This window comes from Triticum urartu, chromosome 2A (assembly GCF_056163025.1).
Source record: "Triticum urartu cultivar PI428250 chromosome 2A, HENAU_Tu73, whole genome shotgun sequence".
Classification (NCBI taxonomy): Eukaryota; Viridiplantae; Streptophyta; class Magnoliopsida; order Poales; family Poaceae; genus Triticum; species Triticum urartu.
In genome coordinates, this window is record NC_141874.1 from 307,390,635 (window position 1) to 307,411,175 (window position 20,541).

General features: G+C 46.0%; 1 protein-coding gene and 2 pseudogenes across 9 annotated transcripts; 1 reads left to right on the plus strand and 2 right to left on the minus strand.

The window, feature by feature from the left end:
* Nucleotides 1–1,646: 1,646 nt before the first annotated feature.
* On the minus strand, nt 1,647–9,854 carry LOC125537278 (uncharacterized). Of its 9 annotated transcripts, XM_087543803.1 has the most exons (7): nt 9,415–9,854; nt 9,125–9,304; nt 9,004–9,042; nt 4,945–8,833; nt 3,628–3,722; nt 2,628–2,839; nt 1,647–2,157 (listed from the first exon to the last, which is right to left on the minus strand). In XM_087543803.1, the coding sequence occupies exons 1-2, from the start codon at nt 9,784–9,786 to the stop codon at nt 9,278–9,280; spliced, it is 399 nt and encodes a 132-aa protein (XP_087399929.1). In that variant the 5' UTR covers nt 9,787–9,854; the 3' UTR covers nt 1,647–2,157; nt 2,628–2,839; nt 3,628–3,722; nt 4,945–8,833; nt 9,004–9,042; nt 9,125–9,277. The 9 variants fall into 9 exon arrangements, 2 of the variants coding, with proteins under 2 accessions (XP_087399929.1, XP_087399928.1); XR_007295737.2 differs by having other exon boundaries at nt 4,945–7,226; nt 7,896–9,042; nt 9,125–9,854; XR_007295738.2 differs by having other exon boundaries at nt 4,945–7,787; nt 7,896–9,042; nt 9,125–9,854.
* Nucleotides 9,855–12,609: 2,755 nt separating this feature from the next.
* On the plus strand, nt 12,610–14,104 carry LOC147984921 (uncharacterized; annotated as a pseudogene).
* A 517-nt stretch (nt 14,105–14,621) lies between these two features.
* On the minus strand, nt 14,622–16,166 carry LOC147984922 (uncharacterized; annotated as a pseudogene).
* Between the last annotated feature and the right edge of the window lie 4,375 nt (nt 16,167–20,541).

Sequence of the window (20,541 nt, forward strand, 5' to 3'; positions counted from 1 at the left end):
TCTTTTAACAGAAATTGTTTGCTATCCGTAGCTGATGTTGATTCTTTGTTGGATCTTATGTTAGTAGGGTGATCAATGTAATTGCCTGGAATCATTGGGTCTCCCTTTAATTCTGTCATCTTCTGTATAATGGTATTAAATATATCTGTGATGAATTGGCAGGTAAATTTAGGTATCAAATATACTCTTATCATTGCTAAATGCTGCTTATCCTTTGTGCTTCTTCACTGTATCCCATCAGATAAGCTAGCACGAGTACTAAATGTTTACTTGTTATTAATATATATATTTTTCTTCACCGGGCAAATTGATCTGTACGACTGAAGTGCGACAATGGGTTTCGTGCATTTTTTGTTGCTTTTACTCTTCTTTTCCGGCAATTGTTAATATGTAGATACTTTATCACACACTTTCTACGAAAAGTTCAGGCAATATAACAAACCAGCTCATCTTTTCGTCGCAGATGAAGAACCAAGCATGCCACCGGAACCGCCGGATCGGCCGCCTGCACCACACCTCAAACCTCCATACGCCAACGCTGGGAAGTCTCCACGCTCCGCAAAGAAAGTGAAAGAATTACGAAGAAATAAAGAAAAAGGAAGAAAAAAGAAAAGGAAAACATATATTTGTTTGTTTATAGAGTTGCGTGCATTCTTGTATGATAATACTGTGTTTATTGCCTGCCTTGGTGATGGGGCAGGGAAGGTAAGTGGGGGCTAACATGTGGCCGAGGCAAAAAAATAATTTTGGGTGAAAATAGAAGAGAAAGTGGGGGCTCCTATCCCCTGGAACCAAGTTTTTCATTAAATTTTCAGGGAATTTTTTTCTTTAATTGGATGGATTCGAATCTATAGTTGTTGGTTGCAGTGTCCATTCTGTACGAGGTAGCACTATTTTTGCATGAAGGGGTTGTTCTTTGGTTGTTGATTTGGCTCTCCAAAATCGAGATTTGTTTGTATTGTTCTTTGGTTCTTATATGTTGTTCTCATTAAATAATAACATGGTAGGAGAGGAGATGATTCATTGTTGAGTCACTGCTGCATATGGCATGTTATCAGTTAATGGGTTAACTGATACTCCCTCCGGTCCTTTTTACTCTGCATATTAGGTTTGTCTGAAGTCAATCTCATTCAACTTTGACCAAGTTTATATAAAAAATTATTAACATTCACATAACAACATATTTATTATTAGATCCATCTCGGAATATATTTTCATATTATATTTATTAGATGTTATAGATGTTAATATTTTCTAATATAAATTTGGTCAAACTTAGCAAACTTTGACTTCAGACAAAGCTAATGTGCGGAGTAAAAAGGACCGGAGGGAGTAACATGATAGGACCAATAATTTTATCATCATCGCATTTATTTCACCACTTCTACATTTCAGTTAGTTATTGCAAAGCGTTTTTCATTTACGTAAAGATACAAATTGCTGTGGTCATAGGTCAGCTTATATTTCCTATCATACAAGTTGTATGGCCTTGGAAGTGACGTTTTGATTATGTGCAAACTCATCTCGGAGAGAGTCGGAAATCAGTTCGTTTAAAAAGGGTGGTGATCATGGCTGGACACTCGATTCTTCACGTATTTGTTGGATCACAAAGATGTCTCACATTTGAAAATACAATTTAATCGGCATGACAACATTTTGTATTCCTTTGATTTTTTTTTCAAGACTTGTTTCAATAATATACTATGTGAACTTATCTGATAATTGTTTGAGACGTGCGTTGCACGTGCATGCTAACTAGTTTTCGTAAAAATTGGAACACTATTTGGGCTTGTCCCAACAAACACTTGCAGCATTGGTTTACAAAGTCATTGTACGTACAACCAGAAGGGAATAAACCATGCTGCTAGCTGTTATAGTTGGACGTACAAGTCATTGACTCTAGAAGCTAAATAGTAGAGATAATGCTCCATCGACAAAATTTCAGTGTCACAGTCTCACAGATGATCATTGATGTGTTCTTGCACATCCGGCTGCAGTGAGATCTGGGACCATCTTTTCTGGTCCTGCCATTTCAGTTTCTCGTGTTGGTGATCCATTGATCCCCCTGGGCACCGGCTTTGACCCCGACCTGCTTATCTAGGATGCCAAGATCATTTTCTGCAAATCCTTCTCTATGGAGGACTTCATTGCAGCTGGCTGGAATAGTTGGAAGCAAAGGAATGTGAGGAACGGCCACATGAAAGAACTCATGTGAACATATCAGACATGGTTGCTTGATAGAACATTCTTCTAAACGAAGCAGGTTGTACAAAGACTACAAACAAAGTACCCCCTCCGTTTTTAAATATAAGTCTTAGAAGATTTCAATATGGACTACATACGGTGAAAGTGGGTGAATCTCGCTTTAAAATCCTTCTATATACATCCTTATCTAGTCCATATTGGAATCTCTAAAAAAAGACTTATATTTAGAAACAGAGGGAGTAGTTCTTATCAACATGCTGAACCCAAAAAAAATGTCACGAAGAAGAAAAAAAGGAAGATCATCTGCAGCATTAGTTTCAAACTTTTCTATCGCTTGGCTCGCAACAACTAATATGCAATGTCATGAGCATAAACAAATTAATGAACGAGAGCATTTATCAGTAAGGAGAAAAGTGAAGTACCAGGCTCCAATCAGCCTCCTGGAATGAGGCCAGGAACTATCCAACTACAGTTCAAGATCCATACAGTGCGACATCCATACACCACCAAGAAGTAGTCATCCACCAATCCAGCGGAAGTGACATCCTCCTCCGAGACACTCTGGGCGAGCGGCCTCCGTTTAGTTGCTTCTTTTACTCATGTTTCCATTGTCCATTGAAATTGCTCTCCTGTTCTGCGACCATTGATGACCCATTCGTATTTTCAACAACTCTTGTTACTTTTTTTGTAACTGAAGGCGTGCAACTAAATTGCCTCACTATCACACAAAAGCATTATTATCACACAAAGGTATTATGAGTAAAGTTGCAAATACACTTTCAAGGTCTGCGCCCAACACCACCGAGAAGGTTAGCAGAGAAGGCATCATTGTACTGTTAATGAAGGGGGAAAGGCATCAATGAGGACACCTATAGAAGGATTAATGGAACCTGACTACTGGTCTCTTCTTCTGTTTTTCATGATTGCAAAAGCTTAAGTACTTGAGCTATCTAGAAAAAACACTAAAACTACTTACGAATCCAGTGCACCTCTATCAAGATAAATCACATTGTAGGTGTTGGCATCCATGGTCATTCCCCTATTCATATTCTGCAACTCCGGTCACACATACTCCCTCCGTTCGAAATTATTTTTCTCCAAAATAAATAAAAATGGGTGTATCTAGAACTAAAAAATGTCTAGATAAGCTTTTTGTTCACATACTAACGGAATTGCTCCTATGAATCTACTTCAAGCACTACAGACTTGAATCAACTTTCAGAATTGAATTAACGCGCACATAATTAAGAGTTGCCTATGGTAAGGTGTCATCTCTATTCTTGAGGTCCAATTAACAGCACACCGGTGATCAAGTTAAGCAGCATGTATAACAAATTATGCAATTTGGACGCGTTCGTAGCAATATCATGTAAATGCAGGGTGTCTCGCACCAATATATCAGGACTGAGGGGGTAAACTTACAGTATGCGCATCGTGTCATCGAGCGTTATTGGTGGCATGTCCAAGAGCCGAACTTGTTTGGCCTCCAACTGAGTTCGATCGGACGCCTTTGGCACCTGCACGCGCACACACAGTAGACATCAAAACCAGGCCAAATCAAGCCGAGCTCACACCAACCTATAGCTCTACAGGAGGGCAATCTATGGTGATGCTGCAACTAATTGATCTGGGGCCAAAGTATCAGAGATGCCATCAGGGGAGTGACAATGTGTACGAAAAACGTTATCGATGTTGATGCTGTTAGTATTTTGCTGTAGTGAATTAAAGAAGCATCAAGTGTGCCCGTCCCCGGACCCGCTCGTGCTCCCCCTGATTTCATCGGCCTTGTTGACGAGCGAGCCACTGCCGACGACATGAACTCATGCAGCAACGACATGCATGGCCATTGGTAACATCTAAATTTATCAAAGCAATCATGTATTTTTATGTAACATCTGCTTTTGGAATAAGAAATTATGACCCATTAAATATGATAATTCGAACTTAGTCTTACCAATCCACATTTTTTTAAGAAATCTCCACTGATGATTGTAACAAAAGAATTCAGTCGACACAAAAAAGCCAGTCACACATCAAATCTTGGGCCATTATCGTGAAGTGAAAATTGAATTGAGTTACACTCTACAAGAGAAGAGAGAATGCTTTTCAATTTGTTTGATTCTTGAACCTATTTAGCCTGATACTGAATTATTCCTGTAGGACCGGAGCAATAAGAATTATGCTTGGGCAGAGTACTGAAAGTATTGTACCCGGCTACAATCTTGCACGGAGATTGCATGCATACAGGTTTAGGTTTCATTGGCACTCACAGGTAATGAAGGATCGGGTGTACCTTGAGTGCTTTGTTCATATTCTGACCCAAGTTCATTTATTCTACTTATTGGATCCTGCAGTACCAGTAGTGAATTTCACAGCTGATTCAGAGCAAACAAAGAAACAAACAGAAGTAGGACCATGCACTCCCTTTGGCTGTTGGTACAACATGATGCAAATTATTTATGACAATCAATTATGCGAATTACCTATGATAATCTGAATCAACGAAACTACAAATATTAAGCAGGTGTACTGGATGCAGAGCAGCTGTACTGTTTAGCATACTAACAGAAGTGTAGCATCTATGAATCTAGTTGATGAAGCACTACAGACTTGAATCAACTTTCAGAATGATTTGCACTTCCCACTTGTGTGGCAGACAAAGCCAGCCAGCTAGGGGACAGAAACAATAACTGAAAGAGGGGCTTCTATTCATTGATTTGCTTTCAAGGGGATACATACCTCTCGTGTAGCCGCCGCAGGCGACATTGGACGGCTCGACGGATGTTCTTCTTCCGCCTGCGAACTCGGCAGCGACATTGGACGTGTCGTCGAAAGTTGCAATGCCGACGGGATTTGATGGAGATATCGACCGAGGCCCCTTCCTTCTTATAGTAGCTAAGTCCAATCTGGCTCAGGCACTCCAAAAAATCATACTCTTCAAAGGCCATGACAACATTTTGCGGCTTCACATATAACATTTTGGCCCCTCGCCTCTAGCCGCCATCTTGGACCTTGGATCTTCAAGACCTCTATATTCTTCATCAACGCCTAGTGATCATCATAGTTTTGTGAGAATAAACTTTCTCTCATTCTCTTGGCAGTGCCATGAGGTTAGAGAGTTTTTTGTCCTCGGAGATCCGATTATTCAGATCTGATGAGTTTATGCTACTGTGTTAAGCTTTTTTTGTTGGTTTGATTCTTTGTGGAGGTGAAATCTTTCATCGGCGCCATGATGAAGATATAGTGATTTGATGGCCTGCACTTCTAGGGGATCATCCCCGGCCCAAGTACATTCATCGATCAAGGCTTCTCATCTGTTTAGATGGGCGACTCAAGACAAGCTCTCAAAAACCATTATTGATAATGTTCGTGCGGGTGAAAGAGTGATAACATCATTGTTCCAGTTTAATTGTAGCCTCTTTACCGAAGACTTTGGAGTATTTTTTCGAGCAGAGAATACTACCGCCAAGAAGGTGTTTACAAGAGATTTCACGGTAATTCTTAGTCATATGAGTTACTTTATATTTTCTTGGATCTTAGGTTCAAATCAGTGTACCTGTAATTGTAATGATCAACAAAGTTACAGGTGTTTCTAAAAAAGCATTTTAACAAACATTTTGTTTAAACATGAACTTTTAAAAAAACATGAATTTTTTATTTCCCAAATATTTGTTTCCAGAATTCTGAATATTTTTTGAATACGCGACTTTAAAAAATACAAACATTTTTTGAATTCATAAATATTTTATGATTTATTGAACATTTTATTTAAAATTTCCCTTTTTTCTAATTTTTATTTTTTAAAAGTACCAGATTATTTAAAGGAGAAAATAAAGAAAACAAAAAAGGAAAAATAATAATAACAGGCCGCTCAAACATGTGCCGGCCCAAACAGGCACGCTGAACCTATCCTTGAACCATGCCAACGCAAGGGATTGTGAGTGCAGATTAGCATTTCTTTTAAGCACCATTATGCTGGCCTTTGGAGATAAGTTTGTTCGGATTTCAGTTTAAGACTTCTACAAAAAAAACCTATCTAAAATTGCAGTGTTATCCCTCAAAAACATACGAGTGTTATGAAATTCTGTATAAGAAAGGCCATGCTACTACGGAAATTACGTGGCATGGCAATACGAATGAAAGTAGAACAAAATAGGCAAGAACGTCAAGCTTGATTACAAATTACCCCAACTAACTTCCCACTAAAGTCTCTGATCTTGAGTGAAGTGAGGGACAAAGGTCAAGTCAGACCAGATTTAGTGATCTGGTGCATCTAGGAACATGTAGCATCCCTTTTGAATAATTATTAGGCCCACAAATAAGAGAAGGATGTAAGATTAGCATAACCGGAAAAAGATCAATAAGTAAATTTATGGCACGATCAGCAATACTCCCTCCGTCACAGTTTAGAAGGCACAGTTAAATTTGCGTGCGTTTCCACAATAGACATGGTTTAGGGCGCATTGCATTTATTTCTAATAGCTAATTAGTACTCCGATATACTATTTCTATATGCATGCTTAGCGTGAATGCTATTTTTTAGTCCATCTCACAACCAATAGATAACCGCCTAGGTCCCAGAGAATTTCCAATCGCGCCTTCTAAACCGTGACGGAGGGAGTACCAAAAGGAAATCTGCACATAGTAAATAACCTGACAGTTAAAGTGTATAATAAGAGGAGCTGGAACAATACAATTTCGCAAAATGTACAAACTTAACTCTACAGCCTGTAGTGCAGGCTATAAAGATCAATAAGTAGATTTATGGCACGATCAATTTATGTTCTCTTACTGAAGAGGCTCTACTATACTTCAGTTACCTGACTGTCCCACCAGTTAATTAGCCTCTCCTTGCTTCCTTACTTATCTCTCAGGTACAAAAATAAGGAAAATGGCAAGGAAGCGGCAGCCACAAATTGCGCGCACGCGCACAGCCAGAGCAAACAACGCAGAGGACGTTGGATGAACGGGTACCTCTCGCACTTATACGTCCCTCTCCCACTGGAAATGCAGTTTATGGACTGAAAATAGAACAAAAGAGAATCAGAAAATATTAGCAATTACGATGAACATATATCTTGGTCCCTTTTTGAAGGCCAACTACTAAGGTAGTAGTGCACGAAGCACACCATGGTTTCCATGGCTTCCTCAAAAGGGACACAACACTATAATAGTGAAAACCTGAAGTACATAAGCTACAGAAACAATATAGATAGAAGAACCAAGCATGTTCCTTTCCTGAGTACATGGTAGGGTGGCTGTTTCTGCTCATCAAAATAAAACCCACCAAAAGAAGGAGAAAGAAGATGAATACCATAGCTGGTAACTTGGACACACATCAAATATAGTACTGGCATAATTTAAAGCATAGTAAGGCTTGATAAATTAAAATTAGAGCTTTGCAAACAACATGCAGATTGAAGTATCATTTAAAATGAGTGAATTATTTGTAGAGATGTACTTTGTAGGTACAGATATCTTTCTCAAAAATATATTCCATTATTGGGACGTATCTAAGTGTGTACAACAATGGAGACACCGATAAAAATGCAGGAAAGGTCGTGTATCCTCTTCCTTCAGGACTGCAGAGGGTAAAAAAGAACAGGAGCCTGAATCATGAAAGGTATTATTGGTTGTTCGTATGCAGTATGCTCTCAAAATAGAGAAAGAGAAGATGCTGATGTCCTTACATTTTTTAGTCAGTTTGACCTTTCTTGTTAATCCGGAAATGAAGCATCAGTTGTTGGATCATCACCAATGGAGAACACCCCTCGGCAACAGAAAATGATGATTACAAACTAATTGCAGGTACACTGTTATAAAATCATCATAATATGCAATATCAAAAGTATATTTAAAACGCCTGAAGGAGGTACCCTTGATGACACAAATTTGCAGCAGTAGAACATGTGAGAGCCATTCAGCCAACGGAAAGCCGTGCATAATCTAGTTCCATCGTTTGCTGACATTCTCACAAATAGCTCATGTGCACAATCTCAGTCACAAAATACATTGGAAGTTGAAAGTAGGAAGCAGGGTAGGTGACATGTGTTGAGGAGTTTGGGAATATCAACAATGAGATTATCGTTGCTCATTGCGGAATATGCTGATCAAAAGAGGTCAACTGCAGATCAGACCCATGCAGATGGAATAGTGTCTGTGTTTTTCAAACAGTACTATCGCAAGCAGATAAAATACTTGCATGATTTAGAATTCCAGGACAAACTCATCAAATATAGAATCAAAGAAACTTGAACTATCTTTGCCTCTCTGGCAATTAATAGAGAAAAAAGAACACATCGCCACAATGACACACTCGAAGGCAAGTAACAACATCCTATTATACAAATAAAATAGGCAAGTAACTGCATCTGCTTGTCATCCATCTAAAGTCTTGCCCCAAGATCATCGTGAACCCAATGTGCATTAGTAGGTCTCCAGGTGACAGAGTGCAAATAACAACATGCAATTCTGTAAGAAGTTTCTCTAAAAAAAGTAAGAAGTTATTACTTGATGTTCCAAGTTGCATGGCCCAAGATCACAGTTGGTCATAAAGTAAACAGAGAAATCACTAACGTAGTTTTATCACCTGTGAACTTACTCGTGCGCGGCCAGGATAGGATGTTACCTGCAAGTACGCGAGAGCCTTGAGGGGTGAACTTAGGAAATATTGGTTGCTACCATCAGAGGAGGCATTCAGTTATACTGGTGAAGACTGGCTTCAAAATTTGCCCGCGACGTGTGATGAAACAGGCCGAGCAAGAGTCCTAATGTTAATCTGAAGAGCATGGCACTTACGTGATAATTGCGTACATAAGGAAGGGAAAGCCTCGGTGTCTGCTTCAGTTAATTAATTTCTTGATTAGATATGAAAATGAAACAGCAGGGCACTGAGGACAGCAGAAAAGGAAAATCAAACCTGTTCCATAATAAGGGGGATACGCCGCTTGATCCCGAACCCAATCATTGGTTGCCACCTCATGTAGACTGCTGGAAGCTTAATAGTGACACTTCCTTCCTTGCTGACATAAATTGGTTCCCTTGCAGTTCAGGTAAGACAAAGACAACCAAATTAAACAATTGAACAGAGAAAGCCATCCTGCAGGAGCAGAGGAGCAGGATTGATCAAGCAGTTGGGAATCAGTTAAAAAAACAAAGAGGAAAGGGGGAGAGGCTAGGGTGGAAGTGAGCTCGCGGGAAGGTGATGACCGGAGGGAGCACGGCGGCCGCGGCCAGAGCCTCCGCGTCTGTGTCGCCGTAAGCATCAGCCGGATCCGACGCGCGATGATTCTGATGCTGCCCCGCCTCCCGCGTTTCCTCCTCCTCCCGGACGTTGCCCGCGGCGGAGAGGAGCGTCTTGAGCAGCCGGTCGCGGTCGGCGGCGTGCGCTCGAGCCGGCCGGCACGGCCCGGAGTGCGGCGGCCTGTGCCTCGGCGTCGCCGAATAGCGCGCGGACGACTCGGACAACGCGGGGAGGAGGGCGCGGCGGAGAGGAGGCAGGCCAGTGTGCGGTGAGGACGGCGCGGCGGAGGATGGCGTGGCGGAGGATGCGGGCCAGCGGCGGGGAGGCGGCGGATCCATCGGTGGGAAGAGCGGTTGCTCGAATCGGGGGTGGGGTTTTTTATCTGTCGAACGCGTGCATGGGTGGGGCTGAACTGAAACGAAACGTTTTCTCTGACTAACTAAAGTAGGGACGGCGGCTTTAAATCCTAAAAACCACAGGGGCTTTTGTGTAAAAGTGTCGCGACGGTGAACCCGTCAGACATCTCTTTTTTTTCCATAATAAAGCAGGGACTGTTTCTTGTCGGCCGTCTCCGTCATGCCATTTTACAAATAAATCCCTCAGTTTTCTGTAAAACAACCCGCAGTACACGTTTAAGTTACAACCAAACCGTTTTTTTCTCATTTTCTCAGAAAACCCCCTAACGTTTTAGACAATCAACCCGCCGTCCATATTTAAGTCAGCTGAAACATTTTTTTTAGTTTTAACAGAAAACCCCTTAACGTTTCGGTTAATCAATCTACAGTTTATGTAAAATAAGATTATTCATATTTTTTAAACCGTAACTTAGATTTTAACATGTTATATATGAAACTTGATTAGAAAAATATGTAGAATCTAAATATGAAGTTATTTTTAGCTGTTAAATAATTCTAAAATATAATTTTTGGTGCAAACTTAAAATATAGTGTACAGTCCGTTTTTTTTTGTATCGTCGGTGATTCGAATTGCAAATAAACATCTATTAAAACCAGAGTGAGAGAAAAAATCATCGAGAACCATGCATACACAACTATGAAAAACCTTGCGGGAAAAAACAACATACTTTTTTATCTTATTCCAAGCGAGTGTGCGCACGTGCGCGCGCGCAAAACAGAGAGACATTAAGACTAACCACATTCAAACGTGTTGTCATTGTGTGAGGACAGAGGTCACTGTCGGCAACACAAATGTGATGCTATGTGAAACTAAAAGACGTGGGCCTATTAATGTCTTCAGTCATGGTTATTGGGTTAAGAGTGTGTGTTATTTTCTTTCTCGTTGCAATGCACGAGCTTTTTTTTTTGAGCGAGTGTGTGAGTACAGAGGAAATACAAATGTGATGCCATGTGAAACTAAAAGACGCGGGCCTATTAAGGTCTTGAGTCATGGTTATTGGGTTAAGAACGTGTGTTATTTTCTTTCCCGTTGCAACGCACGGGTTTTTTTCTAGTATTTTTTAAAAGGAGGAATACCTATGATCTCTGCATCAGTCGATGCATGCAGCCATATTATTAAAAATTGAAACAGAGTCTTAACATTCAAGTAAGCTCAAAATTCGAGAAAAAGGGATAAAATAAGTATGCAAAGCGCCACATCCGGCAATAAATCGCCACATCCGGCGATAAAGAACAGGTTACGATGCCTACATACCTAGCCTCTTATTAACTCGTCATCCAAATCAGCTGAAGATAGCCTGTGCTACCGTCTTCCAACGGTTGCATCCAATAACCATAGGCCCCCTTAGTCCGCATGGGTGAGTAACGACCATATTTGGATCCAGGTTGTAGCTTTGTAGATAACCTGCAAAAAATTGGTGAATGGTGTACCATTGAAAATCATATCATTTCTAGTGTTCCATATAGCTCATAATAAAGCACATATCCCTATCTGAATATGTTTAGCCATGTGTATGTCTACTCTATTAAGCCACGTCTCAAATAATGTGTTTATGCTCATTGGAGGTTGGATGTTAAAAGCTATATGAATAGATCGCCATAACAATTTTGCAAGTGGACACTCGAGAAAAAGGTGTTTAATCGTTTCATTTTGATCACAAAAACAGCACCTGGGGTTACCAACCCAATTCCTTTTCATCAAATTATCTTTGGTCAATATGACTTCTTTATGGATGAACCACATAAAGATCTTGATGCGGAGTGGAACTTTAATCTTCCATATGTGCAAAGACCTCGACAATGGCCCGGAGTCAATTAAGTCCAAATACATGGATTTCACAGAGAATAACCCATTTGTGGTTAACTTCCAACTAATTTTATCCGCCTGGTCTGAAAGTTGAACATCCATCAACCTACGAATCAGGTGTAACCAAGCATTCCAACTTTCCCCTACAAGAGATCTCCTAAATTGGATGTTAAGTGGTACTGGATTTAATACTATGGCGACATAATCCTCCTTATGTTGCACAATATTATATAGAGAAGGGTATTGTAAAGCCAGAGGCGTCTCCCCTAGCCATGTGTCCTCCCAGAATCTAGTAGAGGTACCACTACCAATTAGGAACTTCACACGCTGGAAGAAAGTTACTTTTGTCTTCATTAACCCTTTCCAAAACGGTGAGTCAGTTGGCCTTGCGTTCACCTGGGCCAAAGTCTTATTATTTAAGTATTTATTCCGCAAGATCTGTATCCACATGCCTTCGGTCTCCGTAGATAGTCTGTATAGCCATTTGCTAAGCAAACATCTATTCTTTACCTCTAAATTCTCGATCCCTAACCCACCCTGGTCTTTTGGTCTACACATGATATCCCATCTAGACAGTCTGTATTTCTTCTTGGCCTCATCGCTTTGCCAGAAGAATCGGGATCTGTAAAAGTCTAATATTTTTCGTACCCCCACCGGTACTTCAAAGAAAGAAAGGAGGAACATCGGCAAACTCGTCAAAATCGAGTTAATCAACACCAGTCGTCCTTCGTAAGACATTAGCTTGCCCTTCCAGTAGCTTAATCTTTTTTCAAATCTATCTTCTATACATTTTCATTCTTTGTTTGTTAACCGTCTATGATGAATTGGGATCTCGAGATAACCAAAAGGTAAGGATCCCATTTCACAACCAAACAAGTTATTGTAATTGTCTTGTTCTTCTTTAGCTCTCCCAAAACAGAACAATCCGGGGTTGTTAAATGCCTAGCTGCGGACGGGCCGCGCGAGAGCTGAGCCCTCCGTCGAGCTCCCTCCCCGCGCCGCGCGCCGCTCCCGCCGCGGCGGCCACCCCAAAGCCTTCCCCCTCCCTCCATGGGGCGCTCGCACGGCGGTCGCTCGCGCTCACCCTCGAGCTCGTGCTCGAGGGACAGCGAGGGATGGGGACAGCCCGCGTCGGTGCCGCTCCTGGCCAGATCCGCTGGTTCTTTGAAGGCCCAGAGCATTGATCTCCCCACCGCCCTCGCCAACGGCCTACCCGGTTTCCCCGCCGCGCATCCTGCTCCAGGGGGAGTGCTCCGGCTCCGCGACGGCCTTCGACACGCCGGATCCTACAGCGCCTCCCCTTTTTGGTAACCCCCGCCTAAAGTCCATCGTTGTTATGCCATCACCTCGGGCGCAGCTTTCCTCTTCGGGTGACATGGATGGATGGACCGAGGTCCGGTCCTGCAAAGCCAGGCACGCCAGCAGATCCCCTTCGGTTCGAGGCGGGCGCCGCGCGCCGCTGCGGTATAGCCGGCGCGCCGCCTTCAATGCTGAGGCCAGCCGGAGGGCCTTCTTAAGCCGTTTCAAAGGCCTCTGCCTCCGATGCCTCAGCCCTCGTCACCGCAGGGTAGATTGCAGAGATCCGCTCCACTGCATCAAGTGCAAGCTCCCCGACCATTTCGCGAGAGAGTGCCCCAAGAATCCAAAAAATATTCGCAGGGGCGGCTCGGACAAGGAGAGGCTCGGGCCGGCTATCGAGAGAGGCCCTGTCCGTGAGCGCCTGCGCTTCCCCTCCTCCCTCCCCACTCCCGCCATCCCGCCCACGCACCACGTCAACCCGTCGCGCCGACCGCGTTCCAGCCACATCATCATCGAGTCGCCTGCCATGGAGCACCAGACCGCCCTGCTGCGCCGCCACATCGTGCTGCTCACCGCCACGACAAAGCAGCATGCCGCTAGCCCGATGTCGATGGGTCGCGCCATCGACGCGCAGCTCCACACCCTGCCCCACCTGCTATGCGTGACCTGTCACGACCCTGAAGATTTCCTAGTGCACTTCGAGCTCTCGGCGCACCGGGACAATGCGGTGTGGCTCGGCGTGCTCACCGTCGACGGCACCCCCTTCGCCATCAAGCCGTGGCATGAGGACGACCATGTCATCTTCCAAGACTTCATGTTGCACGTCTGGGTCGTTATCGAGAAGATGCCGATGCAGCTCTGGTCGCTGCGGGGGCGGAGAAGGTGCTCGGCAAGCGCTGCATCATCGACAGGCTAGACAGCCGTACACACGAGCGCGGCCACACGAAGACGTTTGCATGCTGGGTTTGGGTCTGGGATGTTGCCCACATCCCTACCAAACCACACGCTGTGGAGGGCACCCTGTGGCATGGGCCGCGTCGAGGCCATGCTCGGATACTCGCCACCGAGCAGGGAGGTGGCACCGCCACCGTGGGTCAAGCGCCACGACTTGCTGATCCACGTCGACAGAGTTGAAGACTGGTCTCCGCCATCTCCTCGCTCCTCCCACTCGGCGTAGAGTGGCATGCCGTCCTCAGACTCTGACCAGGGGAGAGCCGTGCCCGCGGTCTGGCCTGGGTCTTGGACGATGCACGTCGAGGACGGGCAGGGCCAAGCTCGGCGCTACCCTACTGTTGTGGCCCCCTCCGGCTGTGGAGGGCTGCAGCTGGGGCCACAACGGGACGACGACGACCGCGATGGCGGCAAGGAGGGACGCCACTCCTGGAGGGACGCTCTGCTGCAGCACCTCTAAAGTTTCGCATTTCACCCCAAGTAGTATCACTCCGGTTCTCCCTCTTGGAGGTAAACAATGCCAGTCAAAATCAACCCCCCCTAAAACGGTGTTGAGAAACTGGGAGGTGAAATTATCTCTACCCGTCTCCAATAAAGCCATAAAATATAATTTTTGTTCTACTGATGTATCGCTAAGGAATCTCCTTTTAGCCAAGTCCACTAGACCTCTGCTATTCCATAATATCCCTTTCATATTTCATCATGGAATTTTTTTCTTTTGTTTAACTCTCGCACTCTGACGCGCCGCCGATGTAGGATAAACCTTCCTCTTCCAGGTTTTTCTTGGTTTATCCTTCATCTCCTGAATAGGTTGAGCATCGGTGTCAGGAGTGGCCTCTGGCTGCAAAGGGGCCACATATCCCTCTGGAACCATATCCTCCTCCGCCGCCGCCTCTAAGCCCTCCGTGGGGACCAAATCCTCACAGAGACTCTGAAGCGCAGTTACTCCAAGATCATTGATTTCTGCTTCATTCATGGGTTTTACCGCTGCTAGATGTCGTATTAAATCCACAACTCTATCTGTCTCTAAATCTAGCAGATCATTAATTGATTTTGCGATTTCTTTGTCATTACTACCACGAGAGATCCCTAGGTTGTTGGCTTTGTCAATAATATCATGCTCAGAAAAGTGCAGAATTGAACAACTTGTATTAACTGACATACCTGTCTGAACTTCGATGTCTCGAAGCTTGGCGGCCCTCATGGCTCGCCCCATCTGTATGTCATCCATGTCCGGTTGACCCTAGATCCGGTGACTGAACCGTCTGTCCGGAATACCTCCCAAAGCGATGACGTCCAAAAGTGATGACGTCCTCCCGAGCGACTCCAGCCGGGCTGTGGCCACCTGCCGTATGCCCGACTAAGTCAGAAGTGATGGGAGACACTGGCCTCCCAGACTGCTCCACCGCGGTACCAATAACCGCGACGCCCGAAGTACGGATCCCTGTCGATCTGCTATCATCACCGCCAGATCTGGTCACCACCTGTGTCGAACTGATCGAACATGACGCCGGAGAGCGAGATGGATGGCTAGAACCCTCCACTATAGGAGATGGAGAGGTCGTTGTCGGTCGACCCTTCACTGCCACCACCGCCATAGACACCTCTATCACCATGGGGGTGGCTGGGCGGCGATACGGCGTCAGCTGCGGTGAAACCTCATCCACCATCTATCGGTGCTCCTCCACCACCACCTCCTATGCTGGAAGATCATCATCAGAGTCCTCTATCTCCACGCGGTCACCCCAAAGACGGCTCGGTGCGGACACCGCCCAAAATGAACCAAACCGAAGAGATGCCGCCGAAGTGGTTGGGGGCGCCGACCCCTTGTCAGTCTTCAACTCAGTCGAATGTGTGGGTTTTCTAGCAGGTTTGTCCTATCCACTGTGATCGCCGGGATTGCCTTCCATCCCTGGCCACCACCACCATCACCACTACCATCTCCACCGTCAGTCATATCAACATCAATAGTCCCAGAATTATTATTTGCCTACTGAACCTCAACCACAATATCGAGGTCATAAGACACCCCATCATAAGTCCACGACACGAAGTCTGGAATATAATCCGCATTCACAACACCAACAAGTAGCCTCGCCTCTCCATGTAGGCGTGTGAATGGCATGTCCACCTTCTCTATTTTACCTAACAGAGAGCCAAGACTCGCAACAATAAGATAGTCATTAAGAAGAGTCTCTGGAACTCCTGAGAGCTTGACCCAAGCCTTTTCTAGCGGTATCCCCATCGGCTCAGGTTTTTTGCACTCATCAAACTCAAGAATGCACTTAATCCCGGGCACTTTATTGAGTCCCCACTTTAGCAGGTGGTGAAGGTCCTCCCTCCTAGGGAACTCCACTCTGTAAATCTGATCCTCCAACCTGACGAGAGACCAGTGAAAAGACTCAGACACTAACAGCCGCGCTATATAAGCGCCGCGCCGGATATTTTTGGTTTTTAGCGCGTGCGTAACCGCTCAGCGAGCTCCAACGGAGGAGCAATAACCGCACGCACGACATAAAGAGTTCAGTGCGCGGTTCGAAACACCATCGCGCACCGTTAATTTGCTGCGCCCGCTTCCGCGTGCCGCACACTCGAGCGCTTGTGCCACACCCTCTTCGCTGCGCCACTTTCGCCCTGCCCGCGCCCGCGGCGGCGAATTGGCCGATGGACGGACGCGTCGGCACCCCCCTCACCCCTTCCTACACCCACGACCGCTCCACCGGCGCCGCCGCCGCCGCAAACACTACCGCAGGGAGCTTTGGCTTCGCCTCTGCCAGTGCTCCTCCAAGCACTGGCATCGCGTGCGGCCTTTTCATGCCGCCACAGACGACCTTGGCGCCATGTTGCGTCGCGCCAGCGCCCGCCATGAAGCCTCGTGCCCCCCTCTTGAAGCTCCCAAATGTGGCGCAGACGAAGAAGGGCAAAGTATCCATGAAGAAGAACAAGGCGACGGACGGCTCCTCTAGGACGTCGAGGAAGAAGCTTGCATGGCGTGCGACGGATGCGGCGGTGACCGATGCACCAGTGAGCTCACTTGTTGAGTCGGCGGCTGACACGCACATGGTATTCGATGAAATGCCCACAAGGTAAAATTTCGCCAACTTTTTGTTGTTGTTGTTTGAATGCATACATATGGTGTGACGCCCCAAGACCGGAGCTTCAGATGCCTTCCAGGGTTTCCGGGTTTCGTTGTGTGTTTTTGTTTGGTCCGTTGCATTTCATCTTTGCATCATGTGCATTGCATCATGTCATCATGCAACCCGTTTTAAAACTCACTAAATAAATTGCATGGATCTTCGGTCCTTTTAAATCGAGGGAATTCACAGGGTGACTTCTCTTTATAACATATCCTCCCGATATTAGGGAGCTATTATAAATATTTCCATTCTTGTGGAATTACCATAACACACTTGCAAAACCCCAATGCCTTTGTTATCATGACTCTTGGCCTCTAACTTTGCTATTTACCCTTTCTCCATTTTCCGGAGCTCCACCAAAAATCCGAACATTTTTGGACCTTCCCAACCCTCACTTCCTATTCAAATCATTTGAATTTAATTCAAATGAGTTTGAATTTAAATCTTGCATTCGTGCTAACTTCTATTTTCTGGGATTAAGCATATTTTTGTGAGTCTGGAAAGACTTTTCTCCCTATCAAACTCCTTTGCTACTCCTCCGTTCTTTTCTTTTATCTCATATGTTTTTTCTTCTTATGAGTAATAGAAAACGGAGGGAGAGATCCAGCTAGGCCGTCCATCCCCGTAGCCCACTTGGGCCCCTACAACCAGCGCCCTCTACCGCTTTGGCCCATCTTCCCTAAGCCCACCTAACCTAACCCAACCCTAGACTCCAGGGAGCCCGACTCCCCTCTCCCTCGTTTCCCCTTGCGCCGCCAGGGTCCCGCGCAACCAGACTCCTCTCTCCTCTCGATCTCTCCCTCGTCCCAATCCCTCTCTTCCTCGTTCCGCCGCCAGAGAGAGAAGGGGTGTGCCACTCGAGCGCCGAACCACCCCGCTGCTGGCACCTTCGCCTCCCCACCGTGCGAATCTACACTGCCACCTCCCTCTGCTGCCCTCCTCCCTCTCCCATGCGCCGTGCACCACCGTCGCGCGCACCGGCCGCGTCCATCTTCCTCACCCGTGCCTCGGCCTCCTGCTTCCTCGACTCCAGCCGCCCCTGCCGGCGACCAGCGGGCCGCTGCCGTCCGTCTCATCCGCCTGGAGCCTGCATAGCCGCGCGCCTAGAGGCTGCCACCCGCTCCTCCCTCGATCCCGCCAGAGTCAAGCGCTGCCGTGCCTCCTGCCACTTCACCTCCAGCAGCTCCGGGAGCAGCCACAGATGCCGTCCGCCGCCTACAGCTCGAAGCTCTGGCGCGCCCAAGCCTCGGAGGTGACCAGATCGACATCCCCAAGCTCCTTCGCGCCCTGCTGCCGCTGTCCTTCTGCATCGCCGCCGTACGCGTCCGCAGGAGGCCACCGCTCGCCTCGCCCCTCTACTGCCGGCGACCGAGGCCGCTGGGGCATGCCCGCAGTCACCCAGTGTCGCCTTGCGCCGCTCCTCTCCCTCGCGTGGCCCGAGGACCCTGCTGGCTTTGTTGTAGCGCTCTGCCCCGCCAAGTCCTCACCGACCTTCCTCTGGGTGCCCGCAAACTCTACCGACTGCGGGTTGTGTGCTTTCCGCTGCCGGATACGCCAAGTTCACCCGGTCCAAGACCACCGCAAGTCCGTCTACACAAAACCGCCAAGTACCTCTACGTATCTGATGTCGCCAAGTACCACGACGCCTTTGGGAGACCCGTGAACATCAAGCTCCTCTGCCACGAACGGTCATAGTGTTGTGGATCCGACAAGTACCCCCTCTGGACCGCCAAGATCCTTTACCGGTGACTCGAAATTCCACGGAACGTGAATGATTACCGTCGCAAAAACAAGACCGTCAAGACCGGACCAGCAAGTACCCCGACGACCTTGTACCACTATCATCGCAATACCGCGAGCTCCCCTACTGACGGCCTTGAACATCTACGAAAGTGTACGACTACCGTTGCCCGAAGAACCGCGAGTCACAAGCGCCATGAACAACTACCGTCGCCGAGATCGCGAGAACCTCTACTTCCTCCTCGAAACGTGAACGTCTACCGTCGACCCCAAGTGACTCGGATTCGTCAAGTCCTTCTACAAAAACGTGTACCACTACCGTTGCGAGTATCTCTACCGTCGTCATGTACCTCTACTTCCACTACCGCTCCGATGATCGCCGATGAACGATAGGACGACTACTTCGACTACCGTCGCGTGAAACACTACTTCCCTCGACGTCCGAGAACGTTTACTTCCACTACTTCCTCTACGCCGACTCGATACACTTCGAAAACGCACGCTTCAAAGGTATAACCCCGGGACGATCGTCTGAGAACGAATGCTTGTGTCGTATGAGATGCACCCTTTGTCTGCACCGTGTCCGGAGTGTCTCTCGCTTCCATGCCTTCGACTCGTGGGACACCCAGAATCCGGGAGCGCCCCACCATCTTTTGCACGCATCCGCAAACTTCTCCTTTGCATCGGTATCTCAATCGAGTTACCGGAACCGGAACGTTGCCGTGGCACCATTTTTGTTATCGTTGCCGTGGCACCCTTTTTCCTTTCCACCACGGTGACAAATGTTTTATAATGCTCTTGTCAATTTTTAATAAAAAAATGCATAAGCTTGAACATGACATCCGCATCATGATAACAACATTTAAATGTTTAAAATTGTTGTTGCACCAAATTGATAAATGCATATGGGGTTTTACCGGATTTGTTGTTTGTTATATCCGGCCCCATTTAAATTGCTTAGTTAGATAGTTTCTTTTATGCTTCACCTCTTGCCATGCTTAATAACATTTAATATTGTTGGGTACATAACCGAGAGAGAACTAAATAAGTCATGTGGTGTTCCGTCAATATGCAACTCGTTGCATATTGAGATCCACTTAATTTGTAGTATTGTTTGTGCACTTTGCCATGCCATGCATATTTAAGCCGGACATGCATCATACTTGTTTGCACATCATGCCATGTTTATGTGGTGGTTGTTTACTATGTTGTTTGCTTCTTTCCGGTGTTGCTTCTTCGGGTTGGTTTCGATAACGTCGTGTTGTGAGGATTCGTTCGACTTTGTCTGTTTATCTTCTTCATGGACTCGTTCTTCTTCCTTGTGGGATGTCAGGCAAGATGACCATACCCTTGAAATCACTTCTATCTTTGCTTGATAGATGCTCGCTCTTTTGCTATGCCTATGCTGCGATACCTACCACTTGCTATATCATGCCTCCCATATTGTTAAGCCAAGCCTCTAACCCACCTTGTCCTAGCAAACCGTTGTTTGGCTATGTTACCGCTTTGCTCAGCCCCTCTTATAGCGTTGTTAGTTGCAGGTGAAGATGAAGTTTGTTCCATGATTGGAACATGGATATTTTGTTGGGATATCACAATATCTCTTATTTAATTAATGCATCTATATACTTGGTTAAGGGTGGAAGGCTCGGCCTTATGCTTGGTGTTTTGTTCCACTCTTGCCGCCCTAGTTTCCGTCATATCGGTGTTATGTTCCCGGATTTTGCGTTCCTTACGCGGTTG

What these genes read in the sequence shown, in the direction of transcription:
- LOC125537278 (XM_087543803.1), bottom strand. Translation starts at nt 9,786, where the DNA reads ATGGATCCGCCGCCTCCCCGCCGCTGGCCCGCATCCTCCGCCACGCCA. An exon ending in CGGCCGCCGTGCTCCCTCCG is followed by an intron (nt 9,305 to 9,414) that starts GTCATCACCTTC and finishes CTGCTCCTGCAG; the next exon opens with GATGGCTTTCTCTGTTCAAT.